General features: G+C 35.6%; 2 protein-coding genes across 5 annotated transcripts in view; one reads left to right on the top strand and one right to left on the bottom strand.

The window, feature by feature from the left end:
- Nucleotides 1-26,962, top strand: part of npepps (aminopeptidase puromycin sensitive) — a 302,499-nt gene that overhangs the window by 70,995 nt on the left and 204,542 nt on the right. The window lies entirely within an intron of this gene.
- gpr179 (G protein-coupled receptor 179) overlaps nt 1-26,962 on the bottom strand; it is a 99,394-nt gene that overhangs the window by 8,810 nt on the left and 63,622 nt on the right. For all 4 annotated transcript variants that reach the window (XM_087273305.1, XM_087273303.1, XM_087273304.1 and 1 more), the window contains 5 exons: nt 15,898-15,966; nt 9,353-9,462; nt 6,023-6,261; nt 3,223-3,361; nt 2,578-2,680 (listed from right to left, as the gene is read on the bottom strand). In XM_087273305.1, the coding sequence (XP_087129431.1) occupies nt 2,578-2,680; nt 3,223-3,361; nt 6,023-6,261; nt 9,353-9,462; nt 15,898-15,966 (660 nt within the window). The remainder of the gene's footprint in view (nt 1-2,577; nt 2,681-3,222; nt 3,362-6,022; nt 6,262-9,352; nt 9,463-15,897; nt 15,967-26,962) is intronic.

Here is a 26,962-nt window from a genome sequence, read left to right as displayed (position 1 = left end):
TTTGCTGAAGGAAAAATCTTGTTTTGGGGTTACATTCAGTATGGGGGCATGCAAGAGATTTGCAGAGTGGATGGCAACATCAACACCCTAAGATATCAGGAAATTTGTGCTGCGCAATACATTACAAACCACATGAGAGGGCAAGTTCTTCAGCAGGATAGCGCTCCTTCTCATACTTTAGCCTCCACATCAAAGTTCCTGAAAGCAAAGATGGTCAAGGTGCTCCAAGATTGGCTGGCCTACTCACCAGACATGAACAATTTTGAGCATGTCTGGAATAAGGAGGAGGCATTGAAGATGAATCCAAAGAACACTGAAGAACTCTGGGAGTCCTTCAAGAATGCTTTCTTTGTCATTCCAGATGACTTTATTAATAAGTTATTTGAGTCATTGCAGAGATGTATGGATGCAGTCCTCCAAGCTCAAGGGAGTCAAACCCAATATTAATTATTTTTCCACTGCACCATGACTTTATCTTTCATACTGTACATTATTTATGTTAAGTGGCAAGATTTTTGTCAAAGCTAAGTCAGACCTTACTGTTTTAATTAAATCATTTAAAATCAAGCCATGATCATATTTTAATTTGTTAAAATAAGCGTAATCTACAGGCATTTGCCTTTCATATTAGCCATTTATGAACCAAATTATCAACTAGAAGTCAATTTATTGTTCCTAAAACTTGGATAGGCGACAAGAATTTTGTCAGGTGGTGTATCACACAGTTCTGAGAAAAAAAAGGATCTCAATAAACTTTTTTATTTTTTATTCAGTGGCAGAAACACATTGACATCAGCTTAGGCATGCCAGACCAGAAGTTGATGTCACATTGTAAAGAAGCATTGTGCTTCTGTGCAAACATGCTACTGTTGTTTTAGAATAGCTCGTTTGTTGTTTTAAGGAGAATATGTCATGTCCAACTGAGCCAGGTTACTCTCAAGTTTTTTTTTTTCGTCAATTAGTGAAGCTTGTTCCTCGCCCTTGTTACCACATGCTTGGTTTGGGATTTGTGGATCTGCACATCGATGGATTTTCTCTTCAGTGTTTGGACTCTTAGCAGTAAAATTAAACCACACTGAACTGTCCTGAACTGAATTTAATCTCTGAAAACTGACCTGACGCAGTTTCAATTTACTAGAACTTCTATGTTAAGCTGCTTTGACACAATCTACATTGTAAAAGGGCCATAGTTGTCAAGCACTTTTAGGTAATGTGCAATTTCACAAAAATCTTTTTTTTTTTTTTTCGTGTTAAAAACCTCATAAACCAGCAGTTACTGAGACTTTCATTTCCATATGTTAATATACTTCCAACTGAAATGGAGAATTAAGTAGGGGATGGGGCTTTTTATGTGTGTTCTTTCATAGCAAACAAACAGTAAGAGGGGGATGGTTAAGAATATTGTGGCTGAAGCCGTCAAACTGACATCCACAGAGAAGGATCGCATTCTTCCAAATGCATAAGCAGATGCTCAGACTTTGAAGATTACCAAAACAAACTTTTTTTCAGTGGATTAACTTGAACGGATTAATCGTTCACCTAAAGAATAACAATGTGTGTCAGCAATTAATTTTTGTACTTCTTGATTTCACACAAGCACAAGATGATAATCGTATACTAAAGAAAATAACTGAAGATTTACTTTAAAAATCCTTGTAACAATTTAAATGTTACAGATCGTGTAGCATAAATCTTATATTTGGTACAATTTACTTGTTGATATTATGTAAAGTTTACTTAATGTTTAACCTAACTAAACTAAGGTAAAGTTAATTTATTTAAATTAATCAAGTAATGTACAGTTCTTGTTTTAGAAGGAACGTTGCGTTAATCAAATTAATCTTATAGTTACAAATTAGCACATTTGGTGTAACAAAGTTTAATTAAGAATGTATTTCCACTGACCTCAAATGTGTAATTTCACATTATTTTAAGCTAAATTAACCCAAGAGCAAATTTTGTTTAAAAATGCTTACTGGGTGAAGTGTCAAACAAAACTGCCAAGACCCTAAGCACAAGTGCTACTCTTCTGCAAGGTGGTAACGTTAAAACTAACAAACTTACTCAACACTTTTCTTTCTCAACCACACATCCATTATGACATATCTATTTTAAACTTTACTTAATATTACTAAGTTTGCAATGATCAAAGCTATTTAAATATTACAAGTAAATTAATATGATAATATTAACTCTTTCTACTCATTTATCGCATCATTAAATGTGTAAATATTAAATATACAAATTTATTATGACAATAAATTTATTAGATTTTACTACACCAAAAAGTCATTTCTTTCAGTGTATTGTTTTCAAAAATTGACACTTTGACACGTGTAACCTATTAAAACCGAACCATTCCTTTTAATGCCAATAATATTGTGAGAAACTTATCTTTAGCTAATTTTATAAAAAAATCATTTAATCTACTGCAGGGAATTCAAACTCAGTTCCTGGATCCCTGCAGAGTTTAATTCCAACCTTTACCCAAGACTTAAACCATGCAGTTTTTGATAAAGCCTGGAGGACACCTTTAACTAACTACAATCGAATAATATTAAAAAGGATTATCAATACCTTGGGTACAAACAGCAGGCCGAGTGTAACAGTAATAGTGACATGCGTGTGAGTGAAGAACAGCAAGAGCATCCAGTCAGGATGAATTGACGGTCTGGCAAATCTGAAATGACAAAGTCATCAATAGAATAAACTCTTAGAATTAGCTGAAAAGGGATATTTCACCCCAAAAAAAACAAAAAACTATTTGCCATCATTTAAGGCAGGGGTCACTAACCTCAGTCCTGGAGGACCGGTGTCCCTGCAGGGTTTAGCTCCAACTTGCCTCAACACGCCTGCCTGGATGTTTCAAGTATACCTAGTAAGACCTTGATTAGCTTGTTCAGGTGTGTTTGATTAGGGTTGGAGGTAAAATCTGCAGGACACCGGCCGTCCAGGAACAAGTTTGGTGATCCCTGATTTAAAACCTTGATGTTCTTCAAACAAAGTTCTTTTTCATTTTTCGTTTGAGGCCAAAAACAAGTTTGAATGTGACTATACTGTTTTCAAACCTTCTGGAATTCCAGAACATCATGAACCAATAGTAGCTCAAAGGTGTTTAGGAGCCAAAACAAACTCCTCCAAAAGTTTGCTTTGATGAGCTGCCTAAACGAACCTGAAATGAACTTTGTTTTGGCTGGATTTTATTTTTCCATTTCTTTTTACCTGAGCAAATGAAACATGGAGGACAGCAGTAGCTCATTGTGGATGGCGATGCTCATGTAACGTGGTTCATGAAATGCAGAAGGTACAGTCTTCACTGCGCTGCATAGAAAACTCCCCCAGCACAGGAACAACAGCTCCGCTGAGAGAGAAGGACAATTATATGTAAACATAATATGTTTTTTGTTGCAAGCCAGGCTCATTATTAAGTACCGCTATATACATTTCTGGAGGTCGTGAAATACATCCCAGGAGGAACTTTTTTTTTTTTTTTTGCAGTTTTTGTTTTTCGCAAATCCACTACAGGCTGCTGTGTACGCTTTTTCAGTTCTCAGATTTCTCTGGTGAGTGCCATTTGCGACTGCTGTTCTCACATAAATCCACCAGAGGCTGCTGTCAATTGACTGACTGTCCAGCTGACCGATGCCCCCCACCCACCCCCTTTCCTAACCCAACCGATAGTGTTTTCAAAAGCACTGATTGACCCGATCACCCCCTTCCAGTGTTTTCAAAAGCAATCTAGAAAAAGATAAGCTATGCTTTTACCACATGTATATACATACATACATACATACAGGGCTTAAATAATAAATCTGATCCTGCACCTTATTTTACTGATGCCCCTCTTTAACTGCCCTCCTCCCCATCTGCTGTTCACTTTCACTTTCTTCCACGACTCCCCAGCACTCTATTTAATTTTGTCCGCTCTACACTTTCGTCTGCAGTTTGACAAATATTGCTGTTGTTGGGCACTTTTTAAAGTGTGCTTTTGAGGCATTTTTAGTTGAGAATGTAAGTGTTTAGATTGCAACTTTGCAGTTTATTTATAAGGATAGAGCCTATTTTAAATATTTATAATTTTTGAGAGATGACAATTAGCATGTCATTGAGCAGAGCAAAGACGGTTGATGTCCATCCACAAGATGCAGCAAAATAAGCCCTTAGAAAAGAAAAACATCATAATTTCTAACTTAAGCTGATCAAATAATTATTAAACAGGTAAGTGACTAAGTCGATGTCTCTCTTTCTCTTTGTTGCAGTGCTGTATTTATACCATAGTAATTGTATTGTATTGAGTATTGAGGAATGTGTGTATTTTTTGTTGGCCACTCTTTGTATAACCCAGAGTTACTTTTTTGTTGGCCCTCTGTTTGTTTCTCCTGTTTTTGTTACTGCAGACTAGTTCAGTAAAAAGAAAAAAGAAATGCCTGCATGTGTTAAGCGTTGGCTTTTTTGGGGTTAATATTCTGATATCCCGATTGCAACAGAGAAATACTGGGAAATCTTTATGCCGTTCAGCCTTATAATCTTAAAATGTGAGCAAAATCGCCTGTTTTGTCATCACTTTAGACATTACGATAGAGAACTATTCAAACACTAGCTCTAAAGTGACGTTGGTGAATTAGCAACAGTTTTTGCTGTTCTGACGTCAGCTGCAGATGTGAAGGAATGGCTGAAGAAAGTAGTTCCTCATACAAAAGTGTTTTTAGATTCTTGTGGTTGATTTTTCTTTTTTATATACACAATTATGCCATTGAACTGTTGTATAAACACAATATCACACTCGTAGCAGTGCAAAATGGCTGTATATCGTGACTCGGCCACATGCCTCCCACCAGTGCCGATATACAGCCATATTACACAGCTACTTATGTGATATTGTTCATATACATATAAACTGACAATATTAAGTATTAAAAGACATGTGGCAGAATAAATAATAGAAGGCTTGTTGTATAAACTGTCTTTGAACATTAAAAGTCATTCTGAAAGTGCCAGAATGATTGTGCAAATCTATTTCATCTCTTACTGTGTCGTTTCAGGTCAATGTTTCATGTACTTATGACAATGAAGCGGTAACATTATTGTTATTTGTTGTGCTGCATTATTAGTATGGTAGGTAGTGGTTATAATGCAGAATCATATCCAATGACAGTGGTTAACTGTGTTCAGATCATCAACTAAATGCTTCAAAGAACATTAAATTATCCAGCACCATTCATCCTTTCATTTGTCTGATCTACTAATGTGCCCCAATTTCAATTAATCTCTTTGCCAGACACCCAAGAAAAGCAACTACACTGGCACCAGTCTTTTTTGTGATATTTTGAATATGTTTCACATTGATGACATTGAGCTTTTATTGTTTTTATTTTATATACAAGAACAAAGCCTTTGAAATAAGAAATGCCATCAGTAATTTACAGAACAAAACAAAAAATACAGTTGAAGTAAGAATTATTAGCCCTCCTGAATTATTAGCCACTGTATATATTTTCCCCAAATTCTGTTCGATGGAAAGAAGATTTTTTTCAACACATTGCTAAACATAATAGTTTTAATGATTAATTTCTAATAACGGATTTCTTTTATCATTTTCATGATGACAGTACATCAATATTTTATTAGATATTTTAAACATTCTAGTATTCAGCTTAAAGTGACATTTAAAGACTTAAATACGTCAATTAGACAGGTTAGGGTAATTAGGCAAGTCATTGTATAAAGATGGTTTGTTCTGTAGACAATCGAAAAAATATATTGCTTAAAGGAGCTAATAATATTACAATAAAATGTTTTTTAAAAAATTAAAAACTGCCTTTATTCTAGACAAATTAAAACAAATAAGACTTTCTCCTGGAAGAAAAAATATTATAGGAAATACTGTGAAAAATTCCTTACTTTGTTAAACATCATTTGGGCAATATTTGAAAAAGGAGGGTTAATTCCAAGAGGGTGAATAATTGTGAGGTTTAATTCAACCCTGTGTTACTTAAACATAACTTTATTTAACATTACATACCGACTGCCATCATGTAGTCCCATCGGTCCAGATCGCACACATTGAAGCCTTGTCCTTCTGAGGTAGTGGATATGATGAGAAGTGGGACGTTTCGGTCTCTGTTTTGTAGGACACCCACTGTCCATGCGCACAGAAACCAGCTGACAGTGAGCACCATCACTCCCAGCATCCTCAGCACTCCAGTGGTGGTGATGTAGGGTACTCGCTGGGCAGTTCGTGACAGGAACACCTTTAGAACCCTGAAACAAATGATAGCGTGAACTATAAAAAAAAAATGCTGGGTTCCACACAAGATCTGTATTGGGACAAACATTATCGAATTAAGTTAGCTTAACAGTTTTTTTTTACAAATTTAAGTGAATTGAAAATAAATCCTTTAAGTTGTCCCCAAAAAACTCAAGAATTGTGTTGTTTCAGCTTATTTTAATGAAGTATTTTAAACAAACAGCACATGTCAGATTTTATATTGTGGTCGACTGCTTTAATTAGAGCTAAATTACGTTTCTAAATCGTTCTTATGACTTCCAGAGTCAAATGTGCCCTCTGAAATATTTTAAAGTCAATAGATAAGCAATTCAAGTGTCAAAGATGAGATGGCCTATTCTGCTGTCTGCGTTTAATTGAATACACAACATTATGTACACTCAAAAAATGACATTTGCTGTTTGTTCATATAACTTATTTAAAACGAGCTGAAACAACACAGTTCTTTAAGTTTTTTTGGGAACAACTTAATTGTTTGAAGTTCAGTTCACTTAAATGTATAAAAATTAATGAGCTAGCTTAATTTCTTCATGTTGTCCCAATTCAAATCAATTGTGTTGAACTCAGCATTTTTTTCAGTGTAGAAAAGTTGTCACCGTTTCAGTACCTTTTCAAAAGGTCTGTTTGTACAAAAATCTTATGTTATTAAATATTCACCCTCATGGTTTTCCAATCCATTGAGGCCTTTGTTCATCAATGGAACACAAATTAAAATATTTTCGATGAATTCTGAGAGCTCTCTGACCCTCCATAGACAACATAAGAACCCTCCATCCACAAAAGAAACATTCCATTTGACTAGCTCAAAGCACTTGACAAAGCACCTGTGTCAGGTCAGGATGTGTGTTTACTACGGGAAATAGGACACTTGCACGTAGCACTGTTGAGTCGAATGGCAATATAGCAAAATTGGCATTAAGGCCCTGCATTTCAGAGTACATGTTTATTCTTTCGTTATTTGAGCTGCTTAGGTATACCCCTAAACACAAAATGGCAGCTAAAAGAGTTTTGTAAACATCTAGTACATAACGGGAAGTGCTACCACTGTGTGCCATATCCTTAAATTAAACAAATAAAGTCTTTCTATAAGCAATATTACAGGTGCGGATATATCTGTACCAGCTCTGCTACTTGACTCTCCAGTGTATTCATCTGGCTAGTGTTGTTGTTTTGAATGCTGTTCAACCCTAGTGGAATGAGAAACAAATCGAGGGAAGACAAATTGCACGTCAAAGAAGGTAAAGTTCCAGAACACACCCACAGACTGCATAATTGTCACAGACCAATGGTAGCTAGAAGGAATTTAGGAGCCAAAACGAACTTCCCAAAGGTTTGCTTTGGTGAGCAGTTTCAAACTGCCGAAACGATTTGGCAGGATCAGTTCATTCTTTGATTATGTTTGAAATATACCAGAGCATTTAGTAAACGATCCCCTGACGTATAGGAGAGAAGATATAGGTACTTTTTCAAGTGTAAAACGTTCTCTCTGAGAATCGTATGATGTACAGCTAAATCGCTGAAGTCACATGCAATGTTTTGACAATGTTTTTGGTTCCTTTTCTGGACTTTGAACATCCCATGATCATTGCTGTCTATAGAGGGTCAAAGAGCTCATCTAAAATATTTAATTTAATTTGTTTTCCAAAAATGAATAAAAGTCTCAGGAGTTGGGAGGGTTAATAATTAATATTAATTACAGAATTAAAATTTACTATTTTAAAGAATCTATATTTTAGTACCTAAGGTGTACATATTAGTACATAAAAATACAAAAGTGTACATTTTGAAAAAGTACTTTATAACTTTTTTGTAAGTACAACGCATATAAAATACAAAATACAGTGATTTTTAATGTGTATTTAAACCAAACTTACTCTAATGTATGATAATAAAATTAATCTGTTTTAAACTTTTATTGTGCTGACACTTGAAAGACCCTTTGGTTTGTCTTTGACCAGGAGGAAGTTTTTGCTCTTTTATTGTTCTTGTAGGAGGTCAAATCATGGGGCCAACACACTGTTAAAAGCAATTAGTTGATTTTACTCAGAAAAAATGAGTAAATGCTTAGCTTTTAAAATGATTAGTTTACATTACTTTAAAAGGTGATTACGTAAATGAACTATGTGCTTAATTATTAAATTTAAGTAAACTAAACAGTGTCAAGTTACAATGGGCTATATGCACAGCTAATGTTTTTTTTAGCCAATAATGAACATCCGGTGAAAGCTTTATGAGACTGTTTACAATTTCATCAGGTTCCTTTTACAGCATTGATGTTGTAATGTAATTGAAATATGATCAGTTAAATAGACTTAAGCATCCATTTGGTTGTTAAATTATAAAAGGAGACGAAAGACTGTTTAAATATAGGCACCGTCATTAGCTGCAGGCCAGCGCAGAAATTTCATTAAAATACGGAAATTAAATTTACCCCAGTATTTTTTTAAAGACATGGCATGGAAAAATATAATTGAATGCAGTGCTTCTTGTCTGGTCTGATAATCACTTTATATCGTATAAGATCGATGTTGTTTTAAAAGAAATCAGATCTTAAACACTTTGATTTAGCATAGGATGACAATTAACCAGAAGCCCTGGGACTGGCTGGCTGAAATTAAAAGTCTGTGTGCATATACCCCATCGGTTTACACACTTTAAGTTAAGTCAATTTGTCACTTGTAAAGCAACTAAATTATTCCCTTTTTAAAAATAAAATAAATAAACACCTTTTACTCTGTATGTAGATATCCTGGTAGCCATGCCTTTTTAATTGTAAATTGACTGATTACATGTATCTAAGTGCACAGAATGCTTTGGTAAACTATACTAGCATTCAAATGTTTGAAGTTTCTAACAATTTTGGTCACATTTTGGATTATATATCATCAAACGGTTTAAAATGGCATAAATACCACTAAAATGTTACTTGTGAGAGCATCTTTGAATGTTTTGAGAATAGTTTCTTATTCCACAACCCTGAATCTGACAGATGCACAGGTGACACAGTTAGAAAGGAGGGCTGAGTTTGATGAATCTGAGATGAGAGGACTGAAGTGTTACACACACCGGTACATCTTGAGTGCCACAGTTCCATAAACAATGGCAAAACCAAGCAGACGAACCCAACGGAGGAGAATACACCGGAAAGTGCTGGGCTTGAAGTACAGAATGAAAACCTGCAAACAAAATTATTAGATGTAAATGCACAAAGTTTGGGTCATTACAGAAACACTTCACTTTTAATAGACTAATTGTACAGCTCCATCGAGTTAAACAGTTGAATTTAACCTTTTTTTTATTAGCTGTTTTAATGTCTGGTGTGAGCACTTTTAGCTTAGCGTAGCATACATAATTTAATCAGATTAGACTATTAGCTTCTCACTCAAAAAAAAAAAAAGAGTTTTAAGTATTTATTTAAAGCTTGACTCTTACATCATGTACGAAGAAAATGGAAAATTTCCATTTAATAGGCTGATATGGCTAGGAAGTATACCCTCATTCCAGTGTAATAATCAATGTACTTTGCTGCCATACCATGGCTGCAGCAGGTTACCTAGTTATCTAGCTACCTATTTTCAGGTGTTGCATAATAACATTGCACCTGCTGCAGGCACGGTACGACAGCAAAGTTGCTTATTATGCAAAAATCCTTGATTATAATGATGTGTTTTCACAAGATGCTAATAGTCTAATCAGATTCAATGATTTATTACAAGCTAAAAATGCTCCTGCCAGACTGGGAGATTGACCAAATACACAGGTGTCAAACTCAGTTCCAAAAGGGCCGCAGCTCTGCACAGTTTAGTTCCAACACTAATTAAACACACATGATCAAACTAATTGAGTCCTTCAGGCTTGTTTGAAACCTACAGGTAAGTATGTTGGAGCAGGGTTGGTACTAAACTGTGCAGGGCTTCGGCCCTCCAGGAACTGAGTTTGACACCCCTGGCCTAATGGATTCAGAATTGGTATAACTCAACTGTTTAACTGTATGGGGCTTGTAAAATGAAGTGCAAAAAAGTGGGGTGTTTCTTCAAGAGAGAATTTGCTAGGATGATTCATCACTCTCCTTATCCATCAACCAAAAAAAGATTCTGTCAGTTGAAAAAACAAAAAAACCCTGAAACTATGGCTGGATCCATCTGCACTAACTGATCTATCCTGGAGGCTCTATCTACCGGACATTGTTGGTTTGGAATACACCACAGCCAAAATAAATGGTGCCATTAAATTTTTTTTTTTTACAATTTTGATTAAATATGAGAGAGACTGTATCATTTATGTTTCAATCCTGATTTTGTACTTAGTACAATATTACTGTTTTTATTTTATTTTACACTTTTTGTTGGTTAGATCTCGGGTTTTGTTCAAAATTGAAATGTTCAAAAAAAAAAAAAAAAAAAAAACAAGAGTGAATTTGCTTGATTTTTTCCCCCTGAAGTATTCTAATATTATTTAATATTTTTAAACTGCTCACAAGCATGCTTAATTCTGATTGGTCGGTCGATCACAACATTCCATGGTATAATATTCACAAACAGCTGTATCTAATAACACAGGCTCATCCAGGAACTTCAAATCCTCCTGCCCGTCAGTGAAGACATTCATATGCATATTTCTATGCTTGTATGTCATACTGCAGTTCTTGACAGTTTTGTATCGTCTTGTTTTGTGGCAAGTAGCCATGTAAAAAGCAGAGTACTGCTTCATGTTTGGCTGCTGAAGGCCATCAAGCTTTGTTCTATGAGAACAACTGCCTAGACGCAAATTATTGCTTATTACAAAACAAATTGCATGTTCATACATTTAATAAAAAGCAATTGTTTAGTACATTGTTTAATGTAATTGAATTTTCCAGAATTTACTCTAGTCTTTAGATTGACAATATCCTTCAGAAATCATTGCGATCCTAATTTAGTAACTGGAAAATGTTTTTGTTTATATATATATATATATACAAACACAGTGCATCCGAAAAGTATTAATTTCACTTCACTTTTTATACATTTTATTCTTACAGTCTTATTCCAAAATGGATTAAAAAGAAAAAGAAAAAGTTTTTTTTTTTTCAAATTGTTGCACATTTTTAAAAAATAGAAAACCTGAAAAATCACATGTACATCAGTATTCACACCCTTTGCTGTGAAGCTCTAAATTGAGTTTGGGTACATTCTGTTTCCATTAATCATTCTTGAGATGTTTCAGCAGCTTAATTAGAGCTCACCTGTGGTAAATTCAGTTGATTGGACATGATTTGAAAAGGCATACACCAAGTGTGCCGCAAGCCTGCGTTTGAGTGAAGGTCTCGGCCGTTAGATCGCCCCCTGGGGGCTGGCTGCAGTACAAGTCATAAAGCCCGCCTCCTCCGTGTTAATGAAGGAGACTTGAGCCCAAATAAAAAAATTAATTACACTTGCAATAAAATGTCCTGAAAGATGGTTCTGGTCGATTAAGGCACTGGTTATTGTGCTGAAATAGGTGCAGATCCTCATTTTTGTAAACAGTTTGTTTTTAGCAGTAATTTAATGCTGGGCGTGTCATCGTGATTGACAGCTGTGATTGACAGTTTCTCAAAGCGCGGCGTCTGAGCTTCGGCAGGAGACTGAAGTGTTATTACTCGATTTCTGTGATATTTTACTATGACAAAATGAGTTCAGCAGTAAACTACAGTTTCTGACATACATGATCTGGTGGAACACTGTTTATTCGCTAAGGTCAGAGCTTTTTTCGGGCTTTATTAGTTTGCTAATACACGCCTAGCCACCCAGATAGCAAAATACACTGGGGCCAGTTCTTGCCTGCCGGAGACTTACCCCTCAGACTGACTACCTCTGCTGGACCTACTCCGGATGCCTGGACTCACTGCCCGATTCCAGCCTGAGTCAATTGAGCCAGATGCGGCGGCCGAGCGAGCAGGCTCTGCCGCATGCGAGCCGGAATCAGCCCGCGACGCCGCGACTAGGTTATGCGCTGATGCCCGGAGCTGGCGCGATTGAATCTTCATTATATAAAACCCTCACATTTGTTAACGTTATTACACCCATTTTTGTTGATATAACAACAAACGCATGCTACTATGTGAACGCAAAGTGTATCACTGAGTTTAACCTTTGAATAAAGATGCAAACAGCAAAGCAATTATTTAAATAAAGGACAAAATAAATAACAATAAACCTGTATCGATTGCACAAGTATTAAATAATAATAATAATAAATACGAAAATGACAATAAAACTGCACAATAAAATAAACCCATTTAAGTACGGGGTATACAGGAGATCGTTAGCAGTAATTCTCTTTGTGTTTAAATAATAATCTCCACGTTGATCTCCTGTAAGGTTATTTGAACTTGCTTTATAGGACGTCTCTGCATTTTAAGTTTTGGCATGTTATTAAGTAATCTACTGAATGTGCTGTTATAAATCATTATAAGGTTCTTGAAATCGAATCTTATATAACCTAATAGAGCTGTAAATGTTAGATATTATTTATTTACATCATTTACTGTTGGCGTTTTATTTGAACACTCCAGCTAACATTAAAAAGAATGTAAATTCCTCGTTGCCAGATATAATGAAGGCATCGAATAAACCAAATGAAAACGGAGGCAAAAAAATTAAATAAATAAACAATTCAAGCGAAAATGAATAAACAATATACTAGTGATGTTACAGCAGATAGACGTTGTATTAATAGTGCAAAGTTTTTTTGCACAAATTGACAAATTGCAGGGTTGGGATGTGTAAATATCCTGTTGATATTTATCTTGCTGTATTTATTTTCTAAACGCACGATTGTTCTCGCATGGTAAATCGTTATGGTGTGTAGGCTATATTTTGGGTTCTGTTGATGGCTAATTAAAAATAAAAACCTTTCTAAAAATGTATGTGTTGTTTATATGTTATTGTTTATATTTTACAAGTGTTATTTCTACCCCTATGAAGATAACAAATACCAACAACAAATATAACAATAAGAGAATATATTATTTGTGCTCATATTCAGGCTAGAGTGTATAAAAGATCGTTTATTTCTGCAGTCCACCATGTATTGCTTTTATTAAAGTTTAACAGCTTACATCACACCGTTTTTAAACCGTATATTATTGTGTTTTTTTAATGTAAGTGCTTCTATTTACATCAGTGAGCGTTTGTTATAGTGCAGACACCGGCAGTCGAGTGAGAAGTTCGGGGGGCGTGGTTGATTTTACATAAAGCGTTTGGTTGGAAGCTCGACTCCGCTCATTATCGCGGCTCCTCCTCTGGCTCCATCAGACAGTCCTTCTGCGCATGTCTGGCTCCAATTTCAGCAGTCTTTTGCGACAGTTTGTGCCCGTCAAGCAGGCGTTTTGCCCTCAAGGCGTTCATTGGCAAAAGGGGCTGTCGCGTCGTCCATATTTTTTACAGTCATTGGCATACACCTTTCCCAGGGACCAGGATGACAGTGCATGTCAAAGCACAAACCAAGCATGAAGACAAAGAAATAATCTGTAGACCTCAAAGACAGGATTGTCTCGAGGCATAAGGCTGGGGAAGGTTAGAGAAAAATTTCTGCTGCACTGAAAGTTCCAATGAGCCCAGTGACCTTCATCACCACCAGGACTCTTTCTAGAGCTGGCCGATGATCTAAGGTCAGTGATCAGGGGAAAAGGAGTCAGGGAGGTGATCAATAACCCGATGGTCACTCTGTTTAAGCTCCAGCACTCTTCTGTAGAGAGAGGAGAACATTACAGAAGGACAACCATCTGTGCAGTAATCCACCAATCAGGCCTTTGTGGTGGAGTGGCCAGACAGAAGGCATCTGGAGGATCATAAGAAACAAAATTCTCTGGTCTGATGAGACAAAAATTTAACTCTTTGGAGTGAATGCCAGGCGTTATGTTTGGAGAAAACCAGGCACCGCTTATCACCAGGCTAATACCATCCCTACAGTGAAGCATGGTGGCAGCATTATGCTGTGGGGATGTTTTTTAGCAGCATGAACTGGAAGAATCACAAGGCTAGAGGGAAAGATGAATGCAGCAAAGTACAGAGACATCCTGAATAAAAACCTGCATCAGAGTGCTCTTGACCTCAGACTGGGGCAACGGTTCATCTTCCAGCAGGATAATGACCCAAAGCACACAGCCAAAATAAGGTGGCTTCACAACAGCACGGTGAATGTCCTTGAGTGGCCTAGCTAGAGCCAAGACCTAAATCCTATTGAACATCTCTGGAGAGATCTGAAAATAGCTGTACACCGTCACTTCCCATCCAACCTGATATAGCTTGAGAGGTACTGCAAAGAGGAATGGGCATAAATTCCCAAATACAGGTGTGCCAAGCTTGTGACATCTTATTCAAAAAGACGTGAGGCTGTAATTGCTGCCAAAGTTGCATCAACAAAGTATTGAGCAAAGGCTGTGAATACTCATGTACATGTAATTTTTTTCAGTTATTTTATTTTAAATAAATTTGCAACAACTTCAAAAAATCTTTTCACATTGTTAATTGATTTAATCAGTTTTGGAATAAGGCTAAAGATATGTGGAAAGATAAAGATGTGTGGAAAAAGTGAAGTGCTATAAATACTTTCCGAGTGCACTGTAAATAATATATAAATAATACGTATAATAGATAAAAAGTTTAAATATAAATATAAGACTCAAATAACTTATTAATAAAGTCACCTGAAATGACAAATAAAGCGTTCTTGCCAGACGTATGGTTTGGATTTTATCTTTAACGTCTCCTATATCTTACCCCAGATATGCTCAATAATGTTCATATTTGGTGACTGGGCTGGCCAATCCTGGAGCACCTTGACCTTCTTTGCTTTCAGGAACTTTGATGTGGAGGCTGAACTATTAGAAGGAATGCTATCCTCCTGAAGAATTTGCCCTCTCCTGTAGTTTGTAATGTAATGGGCAGCACAAATGTCTTGAAACCCCAGGCTGTGGATCTCTTAGGCGCCCCCCATACTGAATGTAAAACCAAACCCTGATTTTATCATCACCAAACTTGACTGATTTCTATAAGAATCTTGGGTCCATGAGGGTTCCAATAGACCTTCTGCTGAATTTGGCATGATTGAGATGTAGTTAAACAGATGATTAAATCAGAAAAATCTGCCTTCTGCCACTTCTCTAAATGATCCACTAGAAGTCAAGTTATTTGTTGATCTAACAACTGGGATTGACGACAAGACTTTTGTCAGGTAGTGTATGTGTGTGTGGTGTGCAACATTAGCAAGCTACCATATTTACAAATGAAGACAAAATATTTATTCCAGCCAGACTAAAAGAAATAGGACTTACTCCAAAAAAAATAAAAAAAACATTCAATTGGAAATAAATAGTGGAAAAAACACTTTGCTCTGTTAAACATCATTTGGGAAATAATTCAAATATAATCAACATTTCACAGGAGGGCTAATAATTTTGTCTTCAACTGTATATCATAGCTAGCATATTTAACTTGATATCATTTTGTCATTGCAGTTGCTTAGCGTGCCAGCAGCCATAAATTGTGTCATTTTCTTGATCATTTTCTGCCTCTAAAGTGCCACTCAGCTATTATGGTTTGAGCTTCAGTGAACGTAATCTGAAAAGAAGATTTGAATCACACACTCACTGGGAAGTAAAGCAACAGAGAGCCACACAGGATCATCTCCAGCAGCAAAAGCCCTGATGATCGGATCCGCTGAGAGGCATAAAAAAGAGAGAAGGAGAGGTGAGAAGTGGAAAGGCGAAGCAGAGGTAAAATTACTGACATTTGTACACATATGAGACCTGAAGTGTGTTTGAAATAATGTATTGATGTTCAGGCATTTTGCTTAGTCCCTTATTTATCAGGGGTGGCTATTCCGACATATGTTTTACACAACGGATGCCCTTCTGGTTGCAACCCAGTAACCCATACACACTCACATTCACACACTCATACACTACGGCCAATTTAGCTCATCCAATTCACCTACAGTGCATGTGTTTGGACTGTGGGGGAAACTGTAGCACCCGGAGGACACCCATACCAACATGGAGAGCCAGGACTCAAACCAGAAACCTTCTTGCTGTGAGGCAGCAACGCTAACCACTGCACCACCGTGCCCCCTATTGATATTTGTTTGTTTTTATATTTTTACATTTACCAAAAGAAACAAAGCAACAAAGCAAAAAAAAAAAAAAAAAAAAGGACAACAGTATGTAAATAGTATGACAATTCCCACCGCACAATTCCTACTGCAAAGTCTAATGCACTACACAACTCATATACAGTATAGAGAGATTATATATTTATTTATATTAAAGAGTTTTATTGGTAGAACAACAGATTAAGCTAGATTTTCTAAAAGGAATATATATATAAATAGAGTAAAAATAGATTAGTCTTAGAGGACCAGTGCGTTTTATTGTATTATAGTACCATATGGCATTCTGGAATGTTCTATTTTAAGGCAACACAATAAAGGAAAACGTTTGTTCATGAACTGGTCAGTTACGAGATTAAGCATTTTAGGATTTAAAGAATAACAGAAAGAATTAGTTTGATTTAATTTCACACATATTTGTATCTTTAGAGTTTCCTTATACATACAAATTGCATTTATTTTACTTTTGATCTTTCTGAACTAAATGATTTAACCATTTAACTGCCCCACCAAGAAAACTATTTTGGATTGCATTTATTAACTCTTAATGTTGCTAGTTAACACAATGCATTTTTTAACAATTCCTAGAATCTTTTAAATATCAGCTTCTACCAAATGGCTGATATGTTGGTTTATGGTAAAAGTACCGGAATTAATACATATACTATGAAAAATCTGAAAATATGAAGTGATGACCAGTTTATTTTACAATTACAACAATTATCAAAATAAAACATTTTTGATTACTAAATCACTTAAATTATTTTTTAAAATATGCCATAAAATATTTCAGACTCTCATTTAACATATCTTGTTTTTTTTTTTACAATAAAACCAAAAACAAAAAAGTGTTGTAGTACAACAGGATTGTTTGTTAGATTTTTTTGTAAATCAACAAAAACTGTTTGGGTTTAATGGAAGAAAAAAGGTCTGAAACAAGTAAAGGAGGAATAAATGTTATTAACAATTTAGGGTGAACTATCTTAGTAAAGTAGATGCAAATTATCAGATTATTTTTATTTGGATATTTAGCATACAGTAAAGCTTATAGGAATGTGTTTAATATTTTAAAAAAATGACGCTGACACCTGCTATTTTTTACACTATTACACTATATGATTTATATTCAAGAGAACATTTAATTTAATCAATTCTAAATTCCAATACTGGCATTATTTAAATGAGACCTTCACCAGCTTCCTAAGTTGTCTATGATAGTCTATGCCAGGGTTCACCAATCCTGGGGCCTCATGTACGAATACTTGCGTGGAAATCTTACTAAAACATTGCGAATCTCACGCATATTCTATTGTACATCCGAATGAACGTGAAACTGAGCGCAAGATGCACGAGCACAAAACCCCTCCCTGCCTCCTCCCCCGTATGAATATGCTAATGACTATGCTAATGGAAAAACCCAACGAAAAAGCAATGGCAAAATCAAGCAAAAAGAGAAACTTTGAACAGAATGTGAATTGGAGGTGCTGCTTTCGGAGGTAAACCGGAGAAAAGCGGTGTTATTTGCAAGTTTGTTCTCTGGAATTAACAACAAAAGAAAAAAAATAGAGTGAGAGAGTTTAGCTGATGCGGTCAACACAGTTGGGTCTGAACATCGCACTGAGTGCATTAAAAAAAGAAATAGTGTGGTTTATACTTGTAAAATGTTGCAGTTTATTTGCACATTTATTGAATGGAAATGTTTCTGATTCACGCATGCAAATTCATCTTCAGATAGTGTCTTTATAGCAATGTGCGCACAGTAGATAGCTCAGATTACATTGGGAAAACAGGCGACTGCTGCAAATTGTGCTTTAATGTTTAGCTGGTCAACTGTATGGTATGGAAACCTTATATACCTGCTAGATGAACCCGTCTCATACAGCTGCCATTGCAAGGCTCAGACACTTTGTAGAGAGGTATTTAACACAACTGCCTCTAGGAGTCGCCAATGGAAATAAAACAGACACGCACAAAAGAAAGCTGCCGTGAAGCTGCGCACGTTCAGTTCATTCCCACGTTCAGTTCATTGTTAGTAAATCCAAACGTGAGCGATTCTGAGCGTGAAACCTGGCGTACGCAAAGTTTTTGTGCGTACGCAGCGTTGATACATGAGGCCCCTGGTCCTGGAGGGCCAGTGTCCCTGCAGGGTTTAGCTCCAACTTGCCTAAACACACCTGCCTGGATGTTTCAAGTATACCTAGCAAGTACTTGATTAGCTTGTTCAGGTGTGTTTGATTAGCGTTGGAGCTAAAATCTGCAGAACACTGGCCCTCGAGGAACAAGTTTGGTGACCACTTGTCTATGCAGACAGATTTGTATGCAAAAGACTGGAGACATTTCATTCATTCATTCAATTTCCTTCGGCTTAGTCACTTTATTCATCAGGTATCGCCACAGTAGATTGAACCGCCAACTTATCCAACTTATGTTTAACACAGTGGATGCCCTTTCAGCTGCAACCCAGTACTAGGAAACATCCATACACAGTCATGCACACACATACACTATCGTAACACCCAGAGGAAACCCACGCCAACACAGGGAGAACATGCAAACTCCACACAGAAATGCCAACTGGCCCCGCCGGGGCTCGAACAAGCAACCTTCTTGCTGTGAGAGTGCTAACCATTCAGCCAACGTGCGTCCTTTACGCATGCCCATGAGAGCCTTTCATTCATTGATTTCCATTTCATACTTATAACGTTAAGGATAAAGCTGAAAAAAAACATTCTGTACTGTAATGTCTTTCTGACATGCAAAGAGATTGATAATATCTCTAGTCTATAGTTTTACACAGCCAGATCCATATAATTAAATCATAACATTCAACTTTCAATGACCACATCTGTTGAGAGAATGCAGGTGAGTTCCAAAGCTTGACATAAATATAGGTTAAAAATAACTATAAATTAGCAGTATTATTATTTTGTAAATCATGTTTTTTTTTTATATTTATGCTTTTGAACTGCATTATGGAACCTTGATCTTTCCCCCAACAGCTTGTGATGTTGAAAAGCTGTAAATAGTAAATTTTATGGAAATTTTATAGCTTGAAGTGAAATATTGTCTGTATTGGTGTTGTACATTACAGTTAAAATAACAGATAATAAACTGACAGTAATATAGTCACTTATATGCATTCCTTAAACAATACATCTTGACACTATACAAAAATGTCAATTAAAGTCACTAAAATTTAACTGCACAGTTGAATTTTCATTTTTAAAAGTCAACAGAGAAGGTCCCATGATGCAATTCATTACTGTAAATAAACGAAAACACCTGTAAATCACACATTCTAATAACTTTTTATGAACTGGTGTTTTAAAGTGTATATTACTGCTGTTTTCTCACTGCTGTCATTTCTGTTGTCATTTCTATGTTTTTATTTTATTATTGAAAGAAAAACACTTAAGCACATATTTACAAATTCATCTAAATTCATTTCATCTTCCCTCCTTTTAAATCTGGTTAGTGGATATGGCCTCCATTATCCACTTGGAAAAGCTCCGACTTGTGAGGTCCGATTCTAACGAAAAATTCTTTCTCGCACACTTAGACCTGAAACGTGCTCAATCCAAATCCAGCATCCCTCATGAAAACTGACTGGTGCACTACCTTATAGGACTTTTTGGTAACACTTTACAATAAGGTTCATTAGTTAATGCATTTACTAACATGAACTAATCATGAACAACACATGTACAGCATTTATTAATCATAATTGAACATTTACTAATGCATTATTGACATCCAAGTCCATGTTTGTTAACATTAGTTAATGCACCATGAGTTAACATGAACTAACAATGAACAACTGTATTTTCATTAACTAACGTTAACTAACATGAACAAATACAGTAGTACAGTGGTTCTCAAATTTTTTTCATCAAGTACCACCTCAGAAAAAAAACTGTCTCTCCAAGTACCACCAAAATTAGCAGTATTGAAATACAGTAGGGTAGTAGGCCCAGTAAAGCAGCTACAACTCTGCAAAGTTAAAAAACATTGCAGATTACCTCGGATATATAGGCTATATGTCATATATGGCAGATTATATACATCATTTTTGATAAATTTTGAAATGTGTATAGCATGTACTAGGCCTATTTCATTCCTCCGTGTACCACTAGAAGGAAGCCTGTGTACCACTAGTGGTACACGTACCACAGTTTGAGAACCACTGCAGTAGTAGATGTATTGTTCATTATTTGTTCATGTTAGTAAATGCATTGATTAACATTAACTAATGAACCTTATTGTAAAGTGTGACCGACTTTTTAATGACTACATACTCTGTAACACTATTTTGTATCTCCAACAGCTGAACCTACATGTATGGTGATTCATATTATATTTACCTGCAAAGTGTGTATATTGAGACAATGTTGCTTGTTTTTTCTGTTGTACTTAAAAAACTTAAAATAAAAGCATGAAAAATGTATTTCATCTCAGCAGCTCAAACGGCATATCCACTTCAAATAACTTTAAATAAATAGCTTTAATCACGTTTAATCTTCAGTACATTAAAGGGATAGTTCACCCAAAACTGAAGATTCTGTCATCTTTTACTTACCCTTCAGATATCACAAACCTGTTTGAGTTTCTTTTTTCTGTTTTACACAAAAGGAATTTAAAAAAAAATGGAAATTGCATAAAACTTGTGAAACCTGTAACTATTAAACTTCTACATTATTCGTTTATCCTACCATGAAAGTCAATGGTTACAGGTTTCTAACATTTTATAAAATATCTTCCACTGTATTCAACAGAAAAAAAAGAAACTCTTAAAGTGTTGAAACCACTTGATGGTGAGTAAATGCTGAGTTTATTAAATTGTTTGGAGTGAACTGTCCCTTTAAACATGCAGTCTCTAAGTTGTGCCTCTTTTGTTGCCATCTCTGTTTTGAATGTGCAATTCTAGTTGTTTTTAGAAGCATATTCTTTACGTGGGTTGAGGGTCAGTGCGTATGTTTAGTGGAGTTGAATCTATTGAATCTAACCTAATGCAATGTGAATACTGTAGTTTCGAGTGATAGATTCTACGTCTTGACAATTTGACAAACATAAGATTTTTTATTAGAATATAAAATAAAAATTGTGCTTTATACATGATTTTAGGTGCCATAGAGTGCATTTAATAAATTAAAATTGTTCTCTGATATTTACATAGTAGGTAAATATCAAAAGAGTCTCAAACACCTTGATTAGTTGCATAAATTGTTTGATTAAGGGTTGGAGCAAAACTGTACATAGCTGCGGCCCTCCAGGAATTGATTTTGAGACCTATGGCCTAAATAAAAAAGTTAGGGTTTGACCATATTTGGAAAAGTTGTGAATACTAATGAGCTCTGCAGTGACACTCTATTGATATTGAGTTATATGTTGTGAAAAAAGGTGGTTTAATTTATAATTATATGCGAAAAAAGGGCTGACAGATTTGGAGTGTTTGTGTATTTAACATATATGAAAGCACCGACAGGTATTATTATCAACCTCTGCATAAAAAGATCATGTTCATTGCTGTTCTTTAACTCAAGTAAAATTACAGTAAGAGTTAGGTGATATTACACAATGCATAAACGTGCATTAAACACTTATACTCAGCAGTTACATGTGTTTGTTGCCTCATTACAAACCTATAAGACAAATTTCTCAATATATACAATAATATAACAAAAGATGCATTTAAAATGCTTTATACATCTTTGCGGTGGCACTGGATAAATTTAGAATCCATTTATTCTGTGTTCTGACTAGCTGTGAACAGATGTTTTACAGAACTGCTCCTTTACTCTCCTTGCCTAATCCTTTTCAAAATAATAGTCCCACATATAGGGCCCTATCATACACCCAGCGCAGTGTGGCGCAAGGCGTTACGCAGTAGTCTTTTGGTAGTTTAAGTTTGGCGCAAGAGTCGTTTTGAGGCGTTGCGCTAGGCTGTTTAAATAGCAAATGCATTAGCGCTCATTTGTGCGCCCATAGGCGTGCTGGTCTAAAAAGGAAGGCGTTCTGAGGCGGACTTATGGAACAAAATCAATGCCGAAAGTCTTGAATTAAAAAGCTTGTTGAATATCACAAACTGAAAAAAATAATACACCGTATTAACAAGTTCTTGCATTTTAATGACTTGAATTCCAGGGTTTGTATTTTTAGGTCCTGAAATTTAACATAGCTGTTTATTTAAGATGTGAATATTTCAACTAAAAATATTTCAAACACGTTTTCATACTTAAAAATTCAATAATTCATATTCAATTTTCAGATTTCACTTACAAAATATTCAATACCCTTTAAAAATACGATGTATAATATTCAAAAGGTCATTTTCAGTTCATTTTATTTCAGTTCAAATATTCGCTTCCATAAATTCAGTGGATCAAATTCGACTGTTAAAATTCAACATTACATCCGGGAACTGCAGGAAAAGCAATAGATTGCAGATTGAAGATCGCCAGCTGCTCTAGCTTTCACCAGCAGGTGGAGATGGAATAATGTAAGATTTTTAACCCAGTAAACAGGCGAGAAAAAGGCTATTAAAGGCACAAAAGTAGCATTTAATATTAATATCAATGCTTTGGACATTATAAATGATAAAAAGTATGAGTAAAATGAGTAAATGAGGTTTTAGTCATCTATATTTGCCCTTATGTAACGGAAGCCAGCTGGTGATCGCGTAAATATCAGTCCGCGGATCCAGCGAAAGACGTTGTTCTGCAATCTTTAGCATCCTCGTAGCTTGTCTCCCATGCCGGCTCGCTCCCTGCACGGACCGGTGCGGTTACTTGCACATAAACCGTCTTTTGATGAATATGATGTTACACATTGTCTATCTTTATTGACTCTTTCTTCCATAGACGCGAAGTATTATATTGACAGCTAAAGAATATAAACGTAAGAGAAAAAGGAGAGGAAATAGCCTATTATAATAATAATACAACATAGATAAACATTGACAGGGCTAAGAACAATTACGAACAAAGATATTCAAAAGCAGAGAGATTTTATGACAATGTCACACAAAACAGTTTACTTGGAACTGTTAAACAGAGTTCAGGTATGATTTAAGGTTGGGTATGGATGGGGCGTGTAATTTAAAATAATTTAACATAACGTGCGAATGCATTAAAGGAGCGTCAGTTATTATTTAAGCGCAGCTATGTCAGGATTGGGATAGGTTATATAATTTCATTATTTAAACTATGATTATTAATATTAATATTTTATGACATGTATTTGGGCTATTGCGCTTAAATAAGTCATCCGTGATTCTAAATTAATATTTCTATTTATCCTTTTTATCACTCTGTCTTTCTCTTCTTTTTTCTAATTATTGGGGTTCTGCCACGGTTAAACATTTGCAAAATGTCTTAGTTCGTCCAGATTATTGTTTTATTGTTATGTAGCCTATAGGCGAGAAAAAGGTATTAACGCAAAAGTGGCAATGTCGCAGCCAATTATAAGTAATAAAATGAGTCGCCTGTGGTTTGATAATAGGCAGTTATAACTGACTTTAATTTGTTTTCAGTATTATGAGAAAAACGTTATTTATAACTTTTCAGCGACCGTTTGTATTGTATGATTAGCATGTATTTGCTCATTTATTCTATTAACTCTCTTCTGCAAGTGTGTTTTATGATTTCACAAAGTCAAACCATTATGTTTTTATTTTATATTTTGAGATTATCATATTTAAATAAACAATTGCTAGGGTAGCTAATAGTTTCTTTTTTCTTGTTTAAAAAAAAATCAGTAGCCTATAAAATCATAATTTTTGCTTGACAAAGTTATTGGTTTAGGATTCTGGATGCATTTTTGCTAAATGATTGTTGGATACTCATAAGCTCACACTAGTTAAATCAATTATATTATCAGAAATGACAGATATAAGAAATCCATTAATATTCATCACTCTTTTTACAATTATACAAGCAATTTCGCTCCGACGTCAGCTCCACTTTCGGAAATGGTAAACAGCGAGGTGTTATTCTTATAAGCCCAAGCATGACATGTCATGAATGATTAATTTAATAATCGAAACACTGTTGTAGGCTATTCTTATGCTTGGCCAAGTGTCATGACTTTCACTTTAATTTTACATTATTATGCACAAGCCCAGATATCGTCTGAAACTTTGGAAGAATTCCTATCATATATTGGCAGCCATCCAGCATCTCTTAATCAGTTTGATATGCGGCGCTGGCTCTGACCGGCCACCGGAGCTCGCGGCCACTCGTTCGACTTTGTCGTGTGCAAGCCACACATCACAGGCATAAAAACGTCAATCATTTCATTCATTCATCAATTCATTCATTTTCCTTCTGCTTCGTCTCTATTTTAGAGGAAAAGCAATAATCTGGACATTTTGCAAACGTTTAACTGTGGCAGAACCCCAATAATTAGAAAAAAAAGAAGAGAAAGACGATACCAAAGTGATAGCTAAAAAGGATAAATAGAAATATTAATTTAGAATCACGGATGACTTATTTAAGCGCAATAGCCCAAATACATGTCATAAAATATTAATATTAATAATCATAGTTTAAATAATGAAATTATATAACCTATCCCAATCCTGACATAGCTGCGCTTAAATAATAACTGACGCTCCTTTAATGCATTCGCACGTTATGTTAAATTATTTTAAATTACACGCCCCATCCATACCCAACCTTAAATCATACCTGAACTCTGTTTAACAGTTCCAAGTAAACTGTTTTGTGTGACATTGTCATAAAATCTCTCTGCTTTTGAATATCTTTGTTCGTAATTGTTCTTAGCCCTGTCAATGTTTATCTATGTTGTATTATTATTATAATAGGCTATTTCCTCTCCTTTTTCTCTTACGTTTATATTCTTTAGCTGTCAATATAATACTTCGCGTCTATGGAAGAAAGAGTCAATAAAGATAGACAATGTGTAACATCATATTCATCAAAAGACGGTTTATGTGCAAGTAACCGCACCGGTCCGTGCAGGGAGCGAGCCGGCATGGGAGACAAGCTACGAGGATGCTAAAGATTGCAGAACAACGTCTTTCGCTGGATCCGCGGACTGATATTTACGCGATCACCAGCTGGCTTCCGTTACATAAGGGCAAATATAGATGACTAAAACCTCATTTACTCATTTTACTCATACTTTTTATCATTTATAATGTCCAAAGCATTGATATTAATATTAAATGCTACTTTTGTGCCTTTAATAGCCTTTTTCTCGCCTGTTTACTGGGTTAAAAATCTTACATTATTCCATCTCCACCTGCTGGTGAAAGCTAGAGCAGCTGGCGATCTTCAATCTGCAATCTATTGCTTTTCCTGCAGTTCCCGGATGTAATGTTGAATTTTAACGGCAGGCACTTTTTTCCAGGGGTTTCAGTACAGCGTAACCGCTACTGCGTCATCGGGTGGGCGTGGCCTATCTGTGAATTTGCATAGGTCACGGATCATGCGCAGATTGTGAAAACAGCCGTTTGATTCAGATACCTGTACGTATTCGCAGGGGTTTCGTGTCCAATGCCTTTTATATGCAGTACTAAATAGCTGTCCTGATCGCAGGTGTTTCTTGTGAAGTCAGTGTATGTTATATTAAACAATTAACTTAGGATACCTCTCAGATTACATTAATACTGTTATAACTTAAGATACCTGTCCCGATCCCACGGCTTTTATGCCAAATACTTTATATATCATATACAGTAACATCAGATACCTGTCCTGGTCCCAGGTGTTTCATGTATGATCACTTTTATATTAGTTAACATCAGATACCTGTCCTGATCTCAGGTGTTTCATGTATGATCACTTTTATATTAGTTAACATCAGATACCTGTCCTGATCTCAGGGGTTTCATGTATGATCACTTTTATATATAGTAACATCAGATACCTGTCCTGATCTCAGGTGTTTCATGTATGATCACTTTTATATTATATACAGTAACATCAGATACCTGTCCTGATCTCAGGTGTTTCATGTATGATCAATTTTATATACAGTAACATCAGATACCTGTCCTGATCTCAGGTGTTTCATGTATGATCAATTTTATATACAGTAACATCAGATACCTGTCCTGATCCCAGGGGTTTCATGTATGATCACTTTTATATACATTAACATCAGATACCTGTCCTGATCCCAGGGGTTTCATGTATGATCACTTTTATATATAGTAACATCAGATACCTGTCCTGATCTCAGGGGTTTCATGTATGATCACTTTTATATTATATACATTAACATCAGATACCTGTCCTGATCCCAGGGGTTTCATGTATGATCACTTTTATATACATTAACATCAGATACCTGTCCTGATCCCAGGTGTTTCATGTATGATCACTTTTATATACAGTAACATCAGATACCTGTCCTGATCCCAGGGGTTTCATGTATGATCACTTTTATATACATTAACATCAGATACCTGTCCTGATCCCAGGGGTTTCATGTATGATCACTTTTATATACAGTAACATCAGATACCTGTCCTGATCCCAGGGGTTTCATGTATGATCACTTTTATATACATTAACATCAGATACC

The sequence above is a fragment of the Danio rerio genome, chromosome 11 (genome assembly GCF_052040795.2).
Source record: "Danio rerio strain M-AB ecotype USA chromosome 11, GRCz13ab, whole genome shotgun sequence".
Lineage (NCBI taxonomy): Eukaryota > Metazoa > Chordata > Actinopteri > Cypriniformes > Danionidae > Danio > Danio rerio.
Note: the sequence above shows the minus strand (reverse complement) of the source record. Positions and strands in the feature narration are given on the sequence as shown.